Source organism: Rhinoraja longicauda, chromosome 6 (assembly GCF_053455715.1).
Source record: "Rhinoraja longicauda isolate Sanriku21f chromosome 6, sRhiLon1.1, whole genome shotgun sequence".
NCBI classification, from domain to species: Eukaryota; Metazoa; Chordata; class Chondrichthyes; order Rajiformes; family Arhynchobatidae; genus Rhinoraja; species Rhinoraja longicauda.
This window is the reverse complement of record NC_135958.1, coordinates 6,658,659-6,673,496: the sequence shown is the minus strand read 5'-3', so window position 1 is coordinate 6,673,496 and position 14,838 is coordinate 6,658,659. Positions and strand designations below refer to the sequence as shown.

The 14,838-nt window shown below is 44.7% G+C and overlaps 1 protein-coding gene across 3 annotated transcripts in view; it reads right to left on the bottom strand.

Moving 5' to 3' along the window:
* Nucleotides 1-703: 703 nt before the first annotated feature.
* The window catches only part of tox3 (TOX high mobility group box family member 3), a 112,930-nt gene continuing 98,795 nt past the window's right edge, over nucleotides 704-14,838 (bottom strand). For 2 of the 3 annotated variants that reach the window (XM_078401634.1, XM_078401636.1), the window contains exons 7-9: nucleotides 12,712-13,455; nucleotides 6,180-6,355; nucleotides 704-1,854 (exon numbers count right to left, since the gene is read on the bottom strand). In XM_078401634.1, the coding sequence (XP_078257760.1) occupies nucleotides 1,794-1,854; nucleotides 6,180-6,355; nucleotides 12,712-13,455 (981 nt within the window). In that variant the 3' untranslated portion in view covers nucleotides 704-1,793. The remainder of the gene's footprint in view (nucleotides 1,855-6,179; nucleotides 6,356-12,711; nucleotides 13,456-14,838) is intronic. The other variant, XM_078401637.1, reaches the window with a different exon arrangement.

The window sequence follows — 14,838 nt, the reverse complement described above, 5'->3', positions numbered from 1 at the left end:
CAGTTCCATCCCAGCTGTTATCAGCCAACCAAACCATCAAATGAGCAACTCGAGAGCGGTCCTGAGCTACTATCTACCTCATTGGAGACCCTCCGACTATCTTTAATCGGACTTTACCTTGCGCTTAACATTATTCCCTTTATCATGTATCTGTACACAGTGGATGGCTCGATTGTAATCATGCATTGTCTTTCTGCTGACCGGTTAGCACGCAACAAAACCGCTGAAGGATCTCTGAAGAAGGGTCTCGACCCAAAACGCCACCTGTTCCTATTTTCCCGGAGAGGCTGCCTGACCCGCTTAGTTACTCCAGCATTTCGATCTATCTTCAGTGTAAACCAGCGTTGGCAGTTCCCTACTGAACTAAAGTGGGAATAACTCTGAGAAATCCTTCCTCTCTCCTCATTATATTTTGCAGATTTTAAGAAAACTATGAGTTCAGGTTCAGAGAGTTTGGTTGGGCCTACAAAGTTCCTGTGACTTCCTGACCTTGAAGCCATCTGCCTTCTACCACACTTATGTGTTCTGGTGGGTTCCATTGTCCTACATGAGTCATGTCACATTCGTCATTGTAACACCCTAACTTGCTATTATGTGGAAAATAATGTCACAGTAATGCCCTCCACAAAGGGGCATTTTATCTTTCACATGCTTCACCACACAGTCTCCAAAGTAATTTCATATCTCTTTTTATTACAGCCAAAATAAGGAAATTAAAAGACCAGTTACAATAGAGAAAGAAAACTTCTTGTTTCTGAGTGAAGAAACGCACATGTTTCACTGCAAGGCCGATGATTAATCCATCAGTTATCGTTTCTCAATAATTAAACCTTAAATAACAACACATTTTAATACAAAAAATTTAAATACAAACAGAAGTAAAAATATTAAACATCATCGATTTTGGTTGATGGGCTTTTTCACTAGTCATTCCTAACTTGACATCTGCATTAAAAAGGAGCTTTTTTTTAAAGCATTTGGCTTTATGCACAAGAGCCCCCCTTTCGAGGAGTCAGACTTCAATCGAGCAGACTATGCTAAGAAATTGCTGTACAAAAAAAAAGGCAACTCCTACGGTACAATACATATTAAAATAATGCTTTTTTGGTCGCAGAAAAAGAAGCTAATAATGAAAAAAAAAGGAGATTCTACATGGGTACATGATTGCTTGCTTCCACGGTGAACCTGGTTTCTTAAGAACTTAGAAAATAATCACATCTGTGAGAAACCAATGTCCTTAAACTTGATCATTGTGTACAATAGATAAAATGGAACGAATGTCTGATTGGAGAGAATGAAAAAAAAATCTAATTTCCCCTTTAAGCCATTAGAAAGTGATAGCACTATTGTTAAAAAAAAAAAGTAGTTAGCATTCAACTTAAGTATTAGGCTGCACTCAGGACTTTCAGCTTTCACTGGCCACAATGACATGACTATCACAAAGGAACTTTTCTTCCCCCTCGGAGTCTTTTCACAGTCTTCGGCAGCAATCATGCAGAGGCAAGTCTTTGACTAAAAGCCATGCCCTTTAAGTTCATGTCAAACAAAATAATCATCCAAAGCTACATTAAACAATGTAAAATGGGCAGCTCTCGAGGCACAGGCAGGTGGGCCCACAGAAATGCTGTACAGCCCGTCACTGGAAAGCCCCTCTGAAGTCGGTGCCCACTTAGCTACAAGGAAACAAAGCATGTCAGGCTGCCTTTCACATCATCTTCTTGGCTGCCCAGCCGATCAACGCAAAGTTTTGGCTCCGGAAAAACAAAAACAAAAAAAATGTCGATGGCAAGCCTTCACTTCACTGAAGCAGTACTGGCCTGATTACGAGAGGCAACCCACTCCGTGAAGATATCCCTGCGGAAGACACAAGAGGTTAACTTGGCTGCGATTAGATTTAATCTGAAACATGCTTTCAGTGTTGTACGATGTCAGGTCATAAAGCAAACTCCAGATCTTCTTTAACCAAGAGAATCTAAACGATATTTGAACAACGGTTCGAGATTGCATGTTTTAATGCATTTCCCCCCTCCCCCGCATCAGATTATGGTTGCGTGCTTTGCTTGAAAAACGCTGTCAGTAAATGTTTCAGCTAATTAGCAATAAATTGACAGGTGATCTCATTACAATGGCATTGCCCATCTTACAATTTCAGATCGGGGTGGCAAGGTGGTTCAGCGGTAGATTTGCTGCCTCACAGCGCCGGAAACCCAGGTTCGATCCTGACTTTGGGTGCTGTCTGTACTCAACTAAAGTGCAATGAAGATAGAAATGGGTTTGTCCCCACCCACCCACCCACCATTCTGAACCACAGTTTGGACAAGTGTGACTTTGTGTCGCGACGAACAACATTCGTTGCAAACGGTTGCATGGTTTTGCTTCATTGCAAGATATTAAATGGTGTGAGAGTTAAAATAGGCAGAGAGGAAGTTATACTTAGGTGGTGCAGCGGTAGAGTTGCTGCTTTACAGCGCCAGAGACCCAGTTTCAATCCTGACTACAGGTGCTGTCTGTTCAGAGTTTGTACGTTCTCCCTGTGACCACGTGAGTTTTCCCCGAGTGCTCCACTTTTCTCCCACACTGCAAAGACGTACTGGCTTGTAGGCTAACTGGCTTCAGTAAAATTGTAAATTGTCCCCAGTGTGTGTAGGAGAGTGTTAGTGTGCGGGGATCGCTGGTTGGCGCGGACTCGGTGAGTTAAAGGGCCAGTTTCCGCGCTGTATCTCTAATCTAAACTAAACAGAGAGCATAGTTTGCACAGTAGCATGGTAAAATAGTATATTGTCCCTGGAGCGTAGGATAATGCTGATCGCTCGACAGTTGTGGTGGTCCAAAGGGCCTGTTTCTGCACTCTATCTCTACAGTGTAATCTGCAATTGAAATATTTGTAACTGGAATTAATAACACCAAGGTATTCATTTCAGTAGAATGCCCTACAGATTTTCAGTCTTATATTGACGTGTTTTTTTAAAAAAAACAGGCAGGTAGGGATCAATCAGTCATGGTGGTAAAAGACTTGGTCCATAAACATCAACTGGTCCCTAAACACAACCTTAAAGACACATCATCCGCACTTCAAATGCAAGTTACAGTTCACAAAGCATCACTCTGTGCAGGACAGCAATGTTAACAACAGCAAACAATGATAGATCCCAAAGATGGAGTAACTCAGCGGGTTGGACAGTATCTCTGGAGAAAAGAAGTAGGTGGCATTTTGGCTGAAGAAGGGTCCTGACCCGAAACGTCACCTATTCCTTTTCTCCAGAGGTGTTGGTTCGATTAGAAAGGGTGTCAAGGGTAATGGGGAGAAGGCAGGAAGATAGGATTACGTGGCAGAGATCAGCCCTGATACAATGGCCGAGTGGACTCGATGGGCCTACTCCTATAACCTGTGAACGTGACTCGCTGAATTACTCCAGCTTCTTGTGCCTACCTTCGGTTTAAACCAGCATCTGCTGTTCCTTCCTACAGCAAACAGTGATATCCAGCTAGATTTTTATTTCTGTTTGCCGTTTTCACATCTCACACTTTAGCACTGACGGGAAAGGCTGCCACACAGGCAAACCTACCTACTATTTCTGTGGGTAAGCAATAGAAAAAATATCAACCCTTCAAAAAATGTATTTAAGTGTGCATTGATTGTAGTTCCATTTATATCCACCAACATAGAACTTACTTCTTCGTTTTTTGTACAAAACTTCAATGAAAAAAAACTATTAACTGGATTAGACACAAAATGCTGGAGTAACTCAGCGGGTCGGGCAGCATCTCGGGAGAAAAGGAATAGGTGATGTTTTGGCTGAGGACGGGTCTCGACCCGAAACGTCACCTATTCCCTTTCTCCAGAGATGCTGCCTGACCTCCAGCATCTTGTGTCCATCTTCGATATAAACCAGCATCTTCAGTTCCTTCCTACACAATTAACTGACTTCATCTTTTAATAGCTGGAACTGATGTGAGGGCCAAAACAGAATAACAGACTGAGATCCACCATCACATGGAGTGCGTCAAAAGAACATCCATAATTTGTGGTATTTGCAATATATATTAGTGTATTGGATAATGAACATGTTCTTATCCTTTTCAAAATTTACAGACAGCTGAGTACTTTGCATTTGCCAGACAGTGCACCATTTGTGGACATCAGGATTTACCAAGAGAGAGTTGGATGGAGCTCTTAATGATAGCGGAGTCAGGGGGTACGGGGAGAGGGCAGGAACGGGGTACAGATTGTGAATGATCAGCCATGATCACATTGAATGGCGGTTCTGGCTCGAAGGGCCGAATGGCCTACTCCTGCACCTATTGTCTATTGTCCCAATGCATCGACTTCCATCATTACAGCAACTTTGAGCCAGTATGACCCATGTTCCATCAACTAAGAACATTGGTATTTACAATCTGAAAATTCATCTTCCAGGACAATCATACACTTGCCGAATTAATCACGATCTGAATTCCGCTAACTGAAAATGGGGTACATATATTGTCATGTCCAAAACTCTTGCCTCATTCTTATTTTCAGCCATAAATGGGATTGCACTCATCTGCCAATCGGTGAAACCCTCTCCGGTATGCACCTATCACTCACCAAGCTTTGTCCTGCCCCTACCTCTCGCTTCCAGCTTTCTCGCCCCGACTGCAATCAGTCTGAAAAAGGTTCCCGAGTTAGTCCGGCACTTTGTCATTTTGCTCTAGATGGAACCATTTAAATGTCGACCACTGCAGATACTGAGTCATGGAGTCACGTACAGTGTGGAAACATGCCCTTCGGCCCAACTTGCCCACACCAGCCAACATGACCCATCCACACCAGTCCCACCTGACTGCATTTGGCTCATATCCCTCTGAATCTGTCCTATCTAAGAACCTGTCTAAATGTTTCTTAAATGTTGCGATAGTACCTGCTTCAACCATCTTGTCCAAAAGCTTGTTTCATACACTCACCACCCTTTGTGTGAAAATGTTACCCGCTCAGGTTCCTATTAAATCTCTCCCCCCTCGCCTTAAACCTATGTCCTCTGGTTCACGATTCCCCTACTCTGGGCAAGAGACTCTGTGCATTTATCCAAAATATTCATCTCATGTGTTTGTACACCTCTATAAGATTTGAGAATTTGTGATTATAAGATTTAAGATTTGACCAGTTTGGAATTTGATTTGGCTTTGTGCACAAACTTTTTATTATGTATTTTGAAAAATACATTTCCATTTAGATATCCCTCCATCCATAAGCTCGGGTAGTGTTCGATTTCTTCCATAAGCTGGGATATTCTTCGATTCACCTCTAACCAATTGAGAACATTGGACGTGGCCTGAGGAATTGATGCGCTACAATGCTGAAAACTATATTCTGCAATTGGCATCTTCCCCTTTGTTCTACCTCTTGTACTCGAGTTGGAACTGATTTTATCTACGTATGGTTCTCTGATCTGCTTGGATAGCATGCAAAACAAAGCTTTTCACTGTACTCCACTACAGGCACCAATAATGAACCTAATCCCGAAGGAGGACACGATGTGCTGGAGTAATTCAATGGGTCAGGCAGCATCTCTGGAGAACATGGACAACCCATCCATGTTCTCCAGAGATGCTGCCTAATCCGCTGAGTTCCTCCAGCACTTTTGTGTCCTCTTGTGTAACCCAGCATCTGTACTTCCTTGTTTCTACACTCATTGCACAAACCAACCTCCCTTCCATTGACTTCATCTACACCTCACGCGGCCTCGGCAAGGCCAGCAGCATCATCAAGGACGAGTCGCACCCTGACCACTCCCTCTTTTCCCCTCTCCCATCGGGCAAAAGGTACAGAAGTGTGAAAACGCACACCTCCAGATTCAGGGACAGTTTCATCCCAACTGAACCATCCTATAACAACTGGCGAGCAGTCCCGAGCTACTATCTACCTCATTGGAGACCCTCGGACTATCTTTGATCGGACTTTGTTGGCTTTACCTTGCACTAACCGTAATTCAGGGTATACCCTTTGTCACGTATCTGTACACTGTGGCCGGCTCGATTGTAATCAATGCGTCGTTGTCTTTCCGCTGACTGGATGGTACGAGACATAAGGCTGTTCACTGTACCTCCGATCACGTGGTGATGACGCGCGAGGAACCTAAACCCTGAGCCTACAGATATTTGAAGTGATCTGACAAAACAGGGTAGAGGTGAAATGTTACCTGCAGTGTTTAACTACACATTCGCTGCAACAGTATTCATTATCCCACTCCAAGCTCTGTGTCGGTGGATTTGTGCAGCCACTCCTCCTGCACCGAACTGGAGGGCGAGCCCTCGCAGGAGATGATGGGGGAGAGCGAACGGTAGGCAGGACTTCAGGCGGAGGTGGTGAAAAGGTCTGGAAGTAGTTAAAAACTATTTAAATAGGCAATTTCTTTTTTTTTTCCCCTCCTTTTCTAATTAATTCCAATGTTTAAATTGTTCTGAAGTGGAGGGTAAAGAGGGTACTTCTATCTCGGGCAGCGGCCGAAACAAGATGTAAATGTGGTATCAACAGTTGGCAAGGAATAATGACACCAGCGGCCTTTGTTTGTCAATGACTAGGAGGTGCCCCTGCAATGTCTGTCTTACATTGCATGCTTGCTGTAAGCTGATTGCTAAATGCAGAGCAGATACACAATGGACGAAGATAACTAGCCAATCTTGCCCCCAAATTCTGCCTCAGGTCAAGCACTAAACTTTATTCGTGCTGACAAAACTCACAATCATCCCTTTGCAAGAGAGGGAGTGATCTGCAGATTCAGGAATGAAGATAGCTATACATTGCCTTCCGTTCCGACAGGCGAGGGCCAGACTGGGCTTGCATACAAATTGGATTGGCAAAGCACCCTGCAACAAAAAGTGGGGGTGGGGGAGTTGGGTCACCTTCGGCACAAGCAGGCATTATATTCAGAGAGCCTGGCCTTGTAAAGCCTGCACAATAATTAGTCATTACTATTCAAATTAAAAATGAATAAAAACATCATTTTGCACGCTTTCATCTTTGAAATTAATTGGAACCACGGTGCTCGGTTCAAGTGCACTGTGCTGCCTGTCGCTGTTTCAGACTGATTCCTGCCGTTTGGACGGGACACTTGGAGGAGGTTTGCATTTATTGTTACCCGCGACGTAATTGTGAGGAGCAAAAAAAACGACAGACAAAAGGGGGGGGGGGGGGGGGAGAGGAGAAGGAAAAACCAGGCACACACAGACACACACACTGAAGCATATTCCTGCCTCCTTGCATCCTCTAATGCCACACGACAATTCCCCGTTCCCATGGAAACAAGCAGATAAAACTGTATTGAAAGAAAACAATGATAGATTACATGTACACGGCGTGTCATATCCAATTACATCAAGTTGACTGGGTGCTGCAGAGAAAAAAAATATTTAAAAAACCACTGCTGCTCCTTACGACAGACAGATCAATAAATATCAGCTCTGTCCAACAAAGTTCCCTTCTCTTTTCCCATCCAAGTCTAGCAAGACCAAGATGGATCATGCCACTGTGATCCAAGTGGGTTGCTCTGCTGAGGGGGCAGGTGGTGGTGGTGGTAGTGGTGGTGGTGGAAGGACACCATTCAATCGTAGCCTATTCAGTCCAAACTACTCGAGCTGCCCATTCATGCACAGCAAAAAAAAACACCATCTGCTCCTATTTTCCCTGCAGCAATCACGGCTGATCAGTAAACCACGATAACAGCTGTTGCAAAACAAAAGCCAAACAAAGGGGCAAGGAAGGTTACACTCGAGCCCAGCACTGCAACTTACTCCTTGAAGTGGGGGGGAGCAGAGAGACGCTTTTCATAATGCTTAAGGACTGCTCAATAGAGCCAGGCAGAACCTGGTTAAACCTGAGAAAATTTATAATCCATCTGTCTCGTAACATTGCGGACATCAACGGGTCAGGTGGTGGTGTCTGAAATTAGGCTGCGTGCAGTCGACAGAATTGTCGTACTCCAATTTAGTGATCAATGACCTAATGACAACTGTAATTAAAAACGTTTCTGTGCGTCCATTCGGCTGAGGCAAAGCTGTTTAATAGGAATAATGACACGTCTCTGTCAGCAAGGTAAATGACTCAGTGAGTAGTCTTGCTGTATTAGATGAAAACAAATAGAATTATATGGGCAGTTTACAACCCAGTGGTATGAATATTGATTTATCTAACTTCAAGAAACCCTCTCTCACTCTCTCTCTCTCCATCCAAAGTCGCACCAGGTTCTTGTTCTCACCTAGCAAACAGCTAACAATGGCCTGTTTTCTTTATCATCGTTACCTTTTTGTAGATCTTTCATTCATTTGTTCTATAACTTCGATCGCCCCGATGTGGGAGCTCCGATCGCCCCGACCGCGGGAGAATAAAGAGGACTTAGATTGGACTTTTGTGGGGAATCTGCTGTGGTGGATGTTTATGTCAACTTTTATGTAGTTGTGTGTCTCGTTACTTTTTTTAGTATGGCAGTATGGTAATTTGTATATCACTGTACCTTAATTGGTACACGTGACAATAAAAGACCTTTGAAACCTTTATATCTCTCTACATCACTGTCTCTATCTCTCGTTTGTCTCTTCCCCCCCCCCCCCCCACAACTAGTCTGGAGGGTCAAGGGATCAAGGGGTATGGGGGAAAAGCCGGAACGGGGTACTGATTTTGGATGATCAGTCATGATCATATTAAATGGCTCGAAGGGCCAAATGGCCTACTCCTGCACCTATTTTCTATGTTTCTATGACCCAAAACGTCACCCATTCCTTCTCTCCAAAGATGCTGCCCGTCCCACTGAATTACTTCAGCATTAAACTCGTCTTACTCTTCTTCTACGTGAAGGTGCGTTATTGACGTTAAATATTTGTGCCAAGGATCGGCGGAGAGGGAACACAGACATCTGTGTTCAGGCAAGTGAGATATCACATCATAATTGTACATTAGCTGCTAATTTCCCGAGGGCAGGATGCGTCATGCAAACCTTGTCGGCAATATCCAAAAATAAACACGAATTAAAATATGATCCATATTACTCCATTGTCAGAAGCAGAAAGGTAATTATACCTGGCAATGAAACAAAAGATGATTTCTCCAAAATTACCTTTACGCTGTAACATTGCCCGATTCATATTAATTCGCTGATGGCAGATAAAATGTTAATTGGAGGAGATAATTTCTGCACACAAATTTTCTCTTCCCCATCATCTAATTTATTCCGAGCAATAGATTTAAAGAGTTTAATCAGATATTCATCAGTACACCATTAACTGTTTGTACAGGGGGATCAAAATGCTGAAGGGTTGTAGAGCAAAGGAAAAAATGCATGTTCCCGATAAATGAGGCAGTGTCGCTGAGACACCACACAATACCTGCTATTTTGCGACTGCTTATTATTTTAATTTGTTTACATCTGGTCGCTGGAGGTTGTGGACACATGGTCTCGCACGTAGCCCCAGTATGCGTTGGGATTCCAGTCATGCGTGCCACTCGCTGTTCTTCATTTTCATTTTATCATCTACAGTTTAAGGTTTGTTGCCAGTGCTAATTTGCAATTTTAACCAGACTTCCCCACTATAGCTTGTGACAGGGCAGATGCTGTAATTAATCACCAGAGACAGCTGGGATGGGCAGCCTTGCTGCTGCTGCTGCTACACGGAACATTACGATGGCAGCCTCATTTCTGAGGCACTTGGACCAGATGAAATAATGCCCAATATGTGTGCAGGCAGAATGCACAAAGCCGGTCGCTGCTCCTTCCTCAACGCCATTAATACAAATTACAAATTCATTTACTGCCGACCGATTAGCCAACAGATAAGGTCCTTTGCCGCGACTGCAATCTAGTTGGAACACCATCCATTTTAATGAATGTTATTTCTTAAATACGTTTATCTTAGATCGTCATTAGCAACCATAAGGGTGGTTTGCATTCACGAGAGCCGCTGGTCCAGTCTTGCATTTCACTGAAATGCCCTGCCGATGAAACGTGGGGGGAGGAGGGGGGAACAATCGGGGGAGAAGCATCGCGTTGAATATCCCACCAGAGAATTCAAAGGGGAAATATAGTGAGGCCTCTCCGATCTCTCAGTGTAGATTTAAATCCATTTCCATGCCCCATCGAATCAAACTCATTACACATTGGTTATTCTCCTCAACGTCGGCCACTGGAGATATCAGGAGCAGATGGGGTTTGTTTGCAAAGGAGCATGCCAGTACATTGCGTGGAACTGCATTTTACCCGATTGTCTTCCAATGGTCTAATCTCATAATCAGTGTGTTATCTGTGGGCTTCATTTCAGAAACGTCAAAGGACAGTCAATACTTATGAATTATGAAGGCGTTCCCTCGAGAGTGAAGTAAATCCAATAAGATCTGCACATTCCATGGAGTTTCAAGTAAATCAGGTGGAATAAAGAGCTTTTGCTCCCAAAGTCGTATATTTGTTGATTTCCCACCAGGGGTGGGGGGAGGGAAGAAAAATCAATATCAGTTGTTCTGCAGATGATGTGTCTTACAGATTCCAATTCCTTTAGAATTATGAGCTGACTTCATTGAAATAGTGGAGTAGCCATAGAGATCTTGCATGAGCCAAAGACAGATACACAAAATGATGGAGTAACTCGGGCAACCCGGGTCAGGCAGTATCTCTGGAGGAAAGGAATAGGTGACGTTTCGGGTCGAGACCCTTCTTCAGACTGAGAGTCAGGGCAAAGGTAAACAAGAGATATAGACGGTACTTGGGAGAAATGAATGGAAGATACGCAAAAAGCAATGATAATCAAGGAAATGTGGGGCACACAAATAGGCCATTGTTGGCTGTGGGATAGGTGACGAGCAAAGAAGGGTCTTGTCCTCAAACGCCACCCATTCCTTTTCTCCAGAGATGCCGCCTGTCCCACTGAGTTACTCCAGCTTTCTGTATCTATCTTCGGTTCAAACCTGCATCTGCAGTTCCTTCCTAAACAGAGGAACTCAACAGGATAACAGTAAAGCCACTACAACAACGAGGGTGGGGGAGGGACGGAGAGAGAGGGGATGCAAGGGTTACTTGAAGTTAAAGAAACCAATGCCAACTATGCAAGGATAATATTAACCCCATTTATGTGGGGTACGGGATGGTGAAAAGGACATTCATATTTGAGAATTATAAAACGTGCAATGAATATTATTGAATTCATAATCTACAACAAATGGAAACGAAGCCACCAATTAAACTATTAGATAGATTTGGCCAATGTCTGTCTTCAGGTAACTCATCGAACTGGAGGAAAAAAAAGACACAAAATGCTGGAGTAACTCAGCAGATCAGGCATCATCTCTGGAGAACATGACGAGGTGCCGTTTTGGATCGGGACCTGTCTTCTGATCTATTCATTTTCTCAGGAACTGCTGCCTGTGATTCACTGTGTTACTCCAGCACTTTGTGTCAAAGAAACATAGAAAATAGGTGCAGGAGTAGGCCATTCGGCCCTTCGAGCCTGCACCGCCATTCAATATGATCATGGCTGATCATCCAGCTCAGTAACCTGTACCTGCCTTCTTTCCATACCCCCTGATCCCTTTAGCCACAAGGGCCACATCTAACTCCCTCTTAAATATAGCCAATGAACTGGCCTCAACTACCTTCTGTGGCAGAGAATTCCACAGATTCACCACTCTCTGTGTGAAAAAAAACTTTCTCATCTCGGTCCTAAAAGACTTCCCCCTTATCCTTAAGCTGTGACCCCTGGTTCTGGACTTCCCCAACATCGGGAACAATCTTCCCGCATCTAGCCTGTCCAACCCCTTAAGAATTTTGTGTTTTTTTTTAAACCAGCATCTGCAGTTCCTTGTTGCCACGACTCGTATAATTGTGCAGCATCATTTTTGAGGTCGACGTTGAACTGCAAATATGGCAACCTCGATCACCACACATTTTAATTTACTGCCATAATTTTTAAGTAAACGATCCCTGTTTTTTCTTGTTTTACATCTTCTTCAAAGTGGTACGCGAGATAGGGGGTTGCTGTACAAAACGTATTTGGTACTATGCTAACATAGACACAAAATGCTGGAGTAACTCAGCGGGACAGACAGCATCTCTGGAGAGAAGGAATGGGTGACGTTTCGGGTCGAGACCCTTCTTCAGACTGGAAGTCACGGGAAAGGCGAGTCCTGCTGAGTTGCTCCAGCTTTTTGTGTCTATCTTTGGTTTAAACCAGCATCTGCAGGTCCTTCCTTCACAGATGCTAATATACTCAGCTTCAGATTTTACTGAAAATTAAACATAATGGGTGCCTAATTCATTTCTAAAAATCCACTTTATCTCAGGGCAAAGAAGATACTGATGCAGGAACAACAGGCGCTGGTTTACATCGAAGAGATATACTCTGTATTTGCACAGAGTACAGAACAGATGCTAACATAGACGCAGAATGCTGGAGTAACTCAGTGGGTCAGGCAACATCTCTGGAGAAAAGGACATTTCAGGTGGAGACCCTTCTGAAAATTCCTCGACCCGAAACGTCACCTATCCATGTTCTTCAGAGATGCTGCCTGACCTGCAGTTACTCCAGCACTTTGTGTCTATCGTAAAGATGCTGAAGTAGACTTTTATTTCAGTTTGCAGTGGGTTGTCCACCAGATTCATCAAGTAATGAAGCACCACTTTAGGGACACTTTAGACAGACAATGGCACAGCAATTTGATTGATCGGGACTGTTCCGCTGTTCATACTTACTGACCTGTGGCAGTGCTTGGGTCTGGGCCTGGGTTTGGAGAGGAGGTGGCTGCTGCGGCTGCTGCTGCTGCTGTTGGACGGGCTGCGGACTTGACCGTGTGGGGAGAGGAGAGGTGACGGCCGGCTGAGACGCGCCAGGGGAGTGTTGCGGTGGGGAGTGCTGCTGCTGCAGCTGCTGGATCTGCTGCTTCTGCATGTGCTGCTGCAGCTGCATCTGCTGCAACTGCTGCTGGATCTGCTGCTGCTGCATGTGCTGCTGCATGCGCTGCTGCATCTGGTGGTGCATCTGCTGCTGCTGCTGTTGCATCTGCTGCTGCTGCTGCATCTGATGCTGTTGCTGGATCTGCTGCTGCAGCTGCTGTTGCATGTGGTGTTGCTGCTGCTGCTGCTGGAAGTGTTGCAACTGGTGCTGCTGCATCTGGTGCTGCTGCATCTGGTGCTGTTGGGACTGCAGTGGGGGGCTCAACTGGGGCGAAGGTGAAGTGGGCCCCATGGGGGGGGCGGCAATGTTGCCCGGCATGTTGGGTGTGATGGAGACTGATGCCAGCTGGTTGCCCTGCAAGGGCAATCTCATGGGCTTGGGGGCAATTGCCCTTGGCAGGGCCTGCTGCAGCGACTGGTTAGACACAGAGACAGGGGCGTGCAGGGAGAGGGACGGATTCATCAGGAGGGAAGTTGAAAGGCTCGTCGATGCCAACGTCTGCTGCACCGATCGCATGGTCTGTGCTTCTGCAGATTCTGCAGCAGCCTGCAAAAGAGAACAAAACGCAGCAGCGTTAACACTGAGTGAAGCAAAGACTTCCCGTAAACCAGCATATCCAACCGTAGGCACCAGGAACCGCAACTGGTGGTTTACAGAAATAAAGGACACTGAGCGTTGTACAAAGTGGGGGAGGTAGGTTTAAGGGGAGGTGGGAAAGATGTAATAGGAACCTGAGGGGTGACTTTTTCACGTAAAGGGCGGCGGGTGTATGGAACAAGCTGCCGGAGGAGGTAGTTGAAGCAGGTACTACCGCAACTTTTAAGAAACATTTGGACAGGTACATGGATTTAGAGGGATATGGGCCAAGGTGGTACTAGTGTAGCTGGGACATGTTGGCCAGTGTGGGCAAGTTGGGCTGAAGGGCCTGTTTTCATGCTGAATGACTCTATGACCCATCAAATAACTAATCAAAGTAGCCGTTTTGAATGAATGCTGAGAACGCTAATCGAGCATTTTATTGATCGATCCTGACTACGGGTGCTGTAAGAAAATAACTGCAGATGCTGGTACAAATCGAAGGTATTTATTCACAAAATGCTGGAGTAACTCAGCAGGTCAGGCAGCATCTCAGGAGAGAAGGAATGGGTGACGTTTCGGGGTCTTGACCCGAAACGTCACCCATTCCTTCTCTCCTGAGATGCTGCCTGACCTGCTGAGTTACTCCAGCATTTTGTGAATAAATACTGACTACGGGTGCTGTCTGTACCGAGTTTGTACCTTCTCCCCGTGATCATGTTAGTGTTAGTGTGCTGGGATCGCCGGTTGGCGTGGAGTCGATGGTCCTGTTTCCGCACTGTATCTCTAAACTAAAATTAATCTGACAGCCAATACTAACAATGGTGTAGATATGATTCACGGGAATTTTTTAGGCTTTTTCAGCCTTTTAAAAAATAAGAGGCTGGAGAGGCAAAAAAATCAACATACGAAATACTTGCCAGGGGCTTTGTCCCATTACCACCTCTTCCAAGCTTCTCCCCCCAGCTACAATCGATCTGAAGAAGGGTCCCGACCCGAAACATCGCCTATCCATTCTCTCCACAGATGCTGCCTGACCCACTGGGTTCTCCCAGCACATGGTGTTTTAAAAAGGATCGGCCATGGCTAAATGCCACCACACTTTTCCTTTCAATTTCAGAAGGCTTTGTACAAATATGTTTTCATTTCATTTTCACAGTGAAATGCAGCGGAAACATTTTAATCAATCCTCGGGGCACTTGGGGGATTTGGCTAGTTAGCTGCTAAATTAATATGTTGATCATTATCAGTTATAATGAAGGGAAAATATCTCGACCAGCCATGTGATAATAAGCAGCAATAAAAATCAGATATCAAACGCCTGCTGTGATGAATAATCATTTGGAACAATTT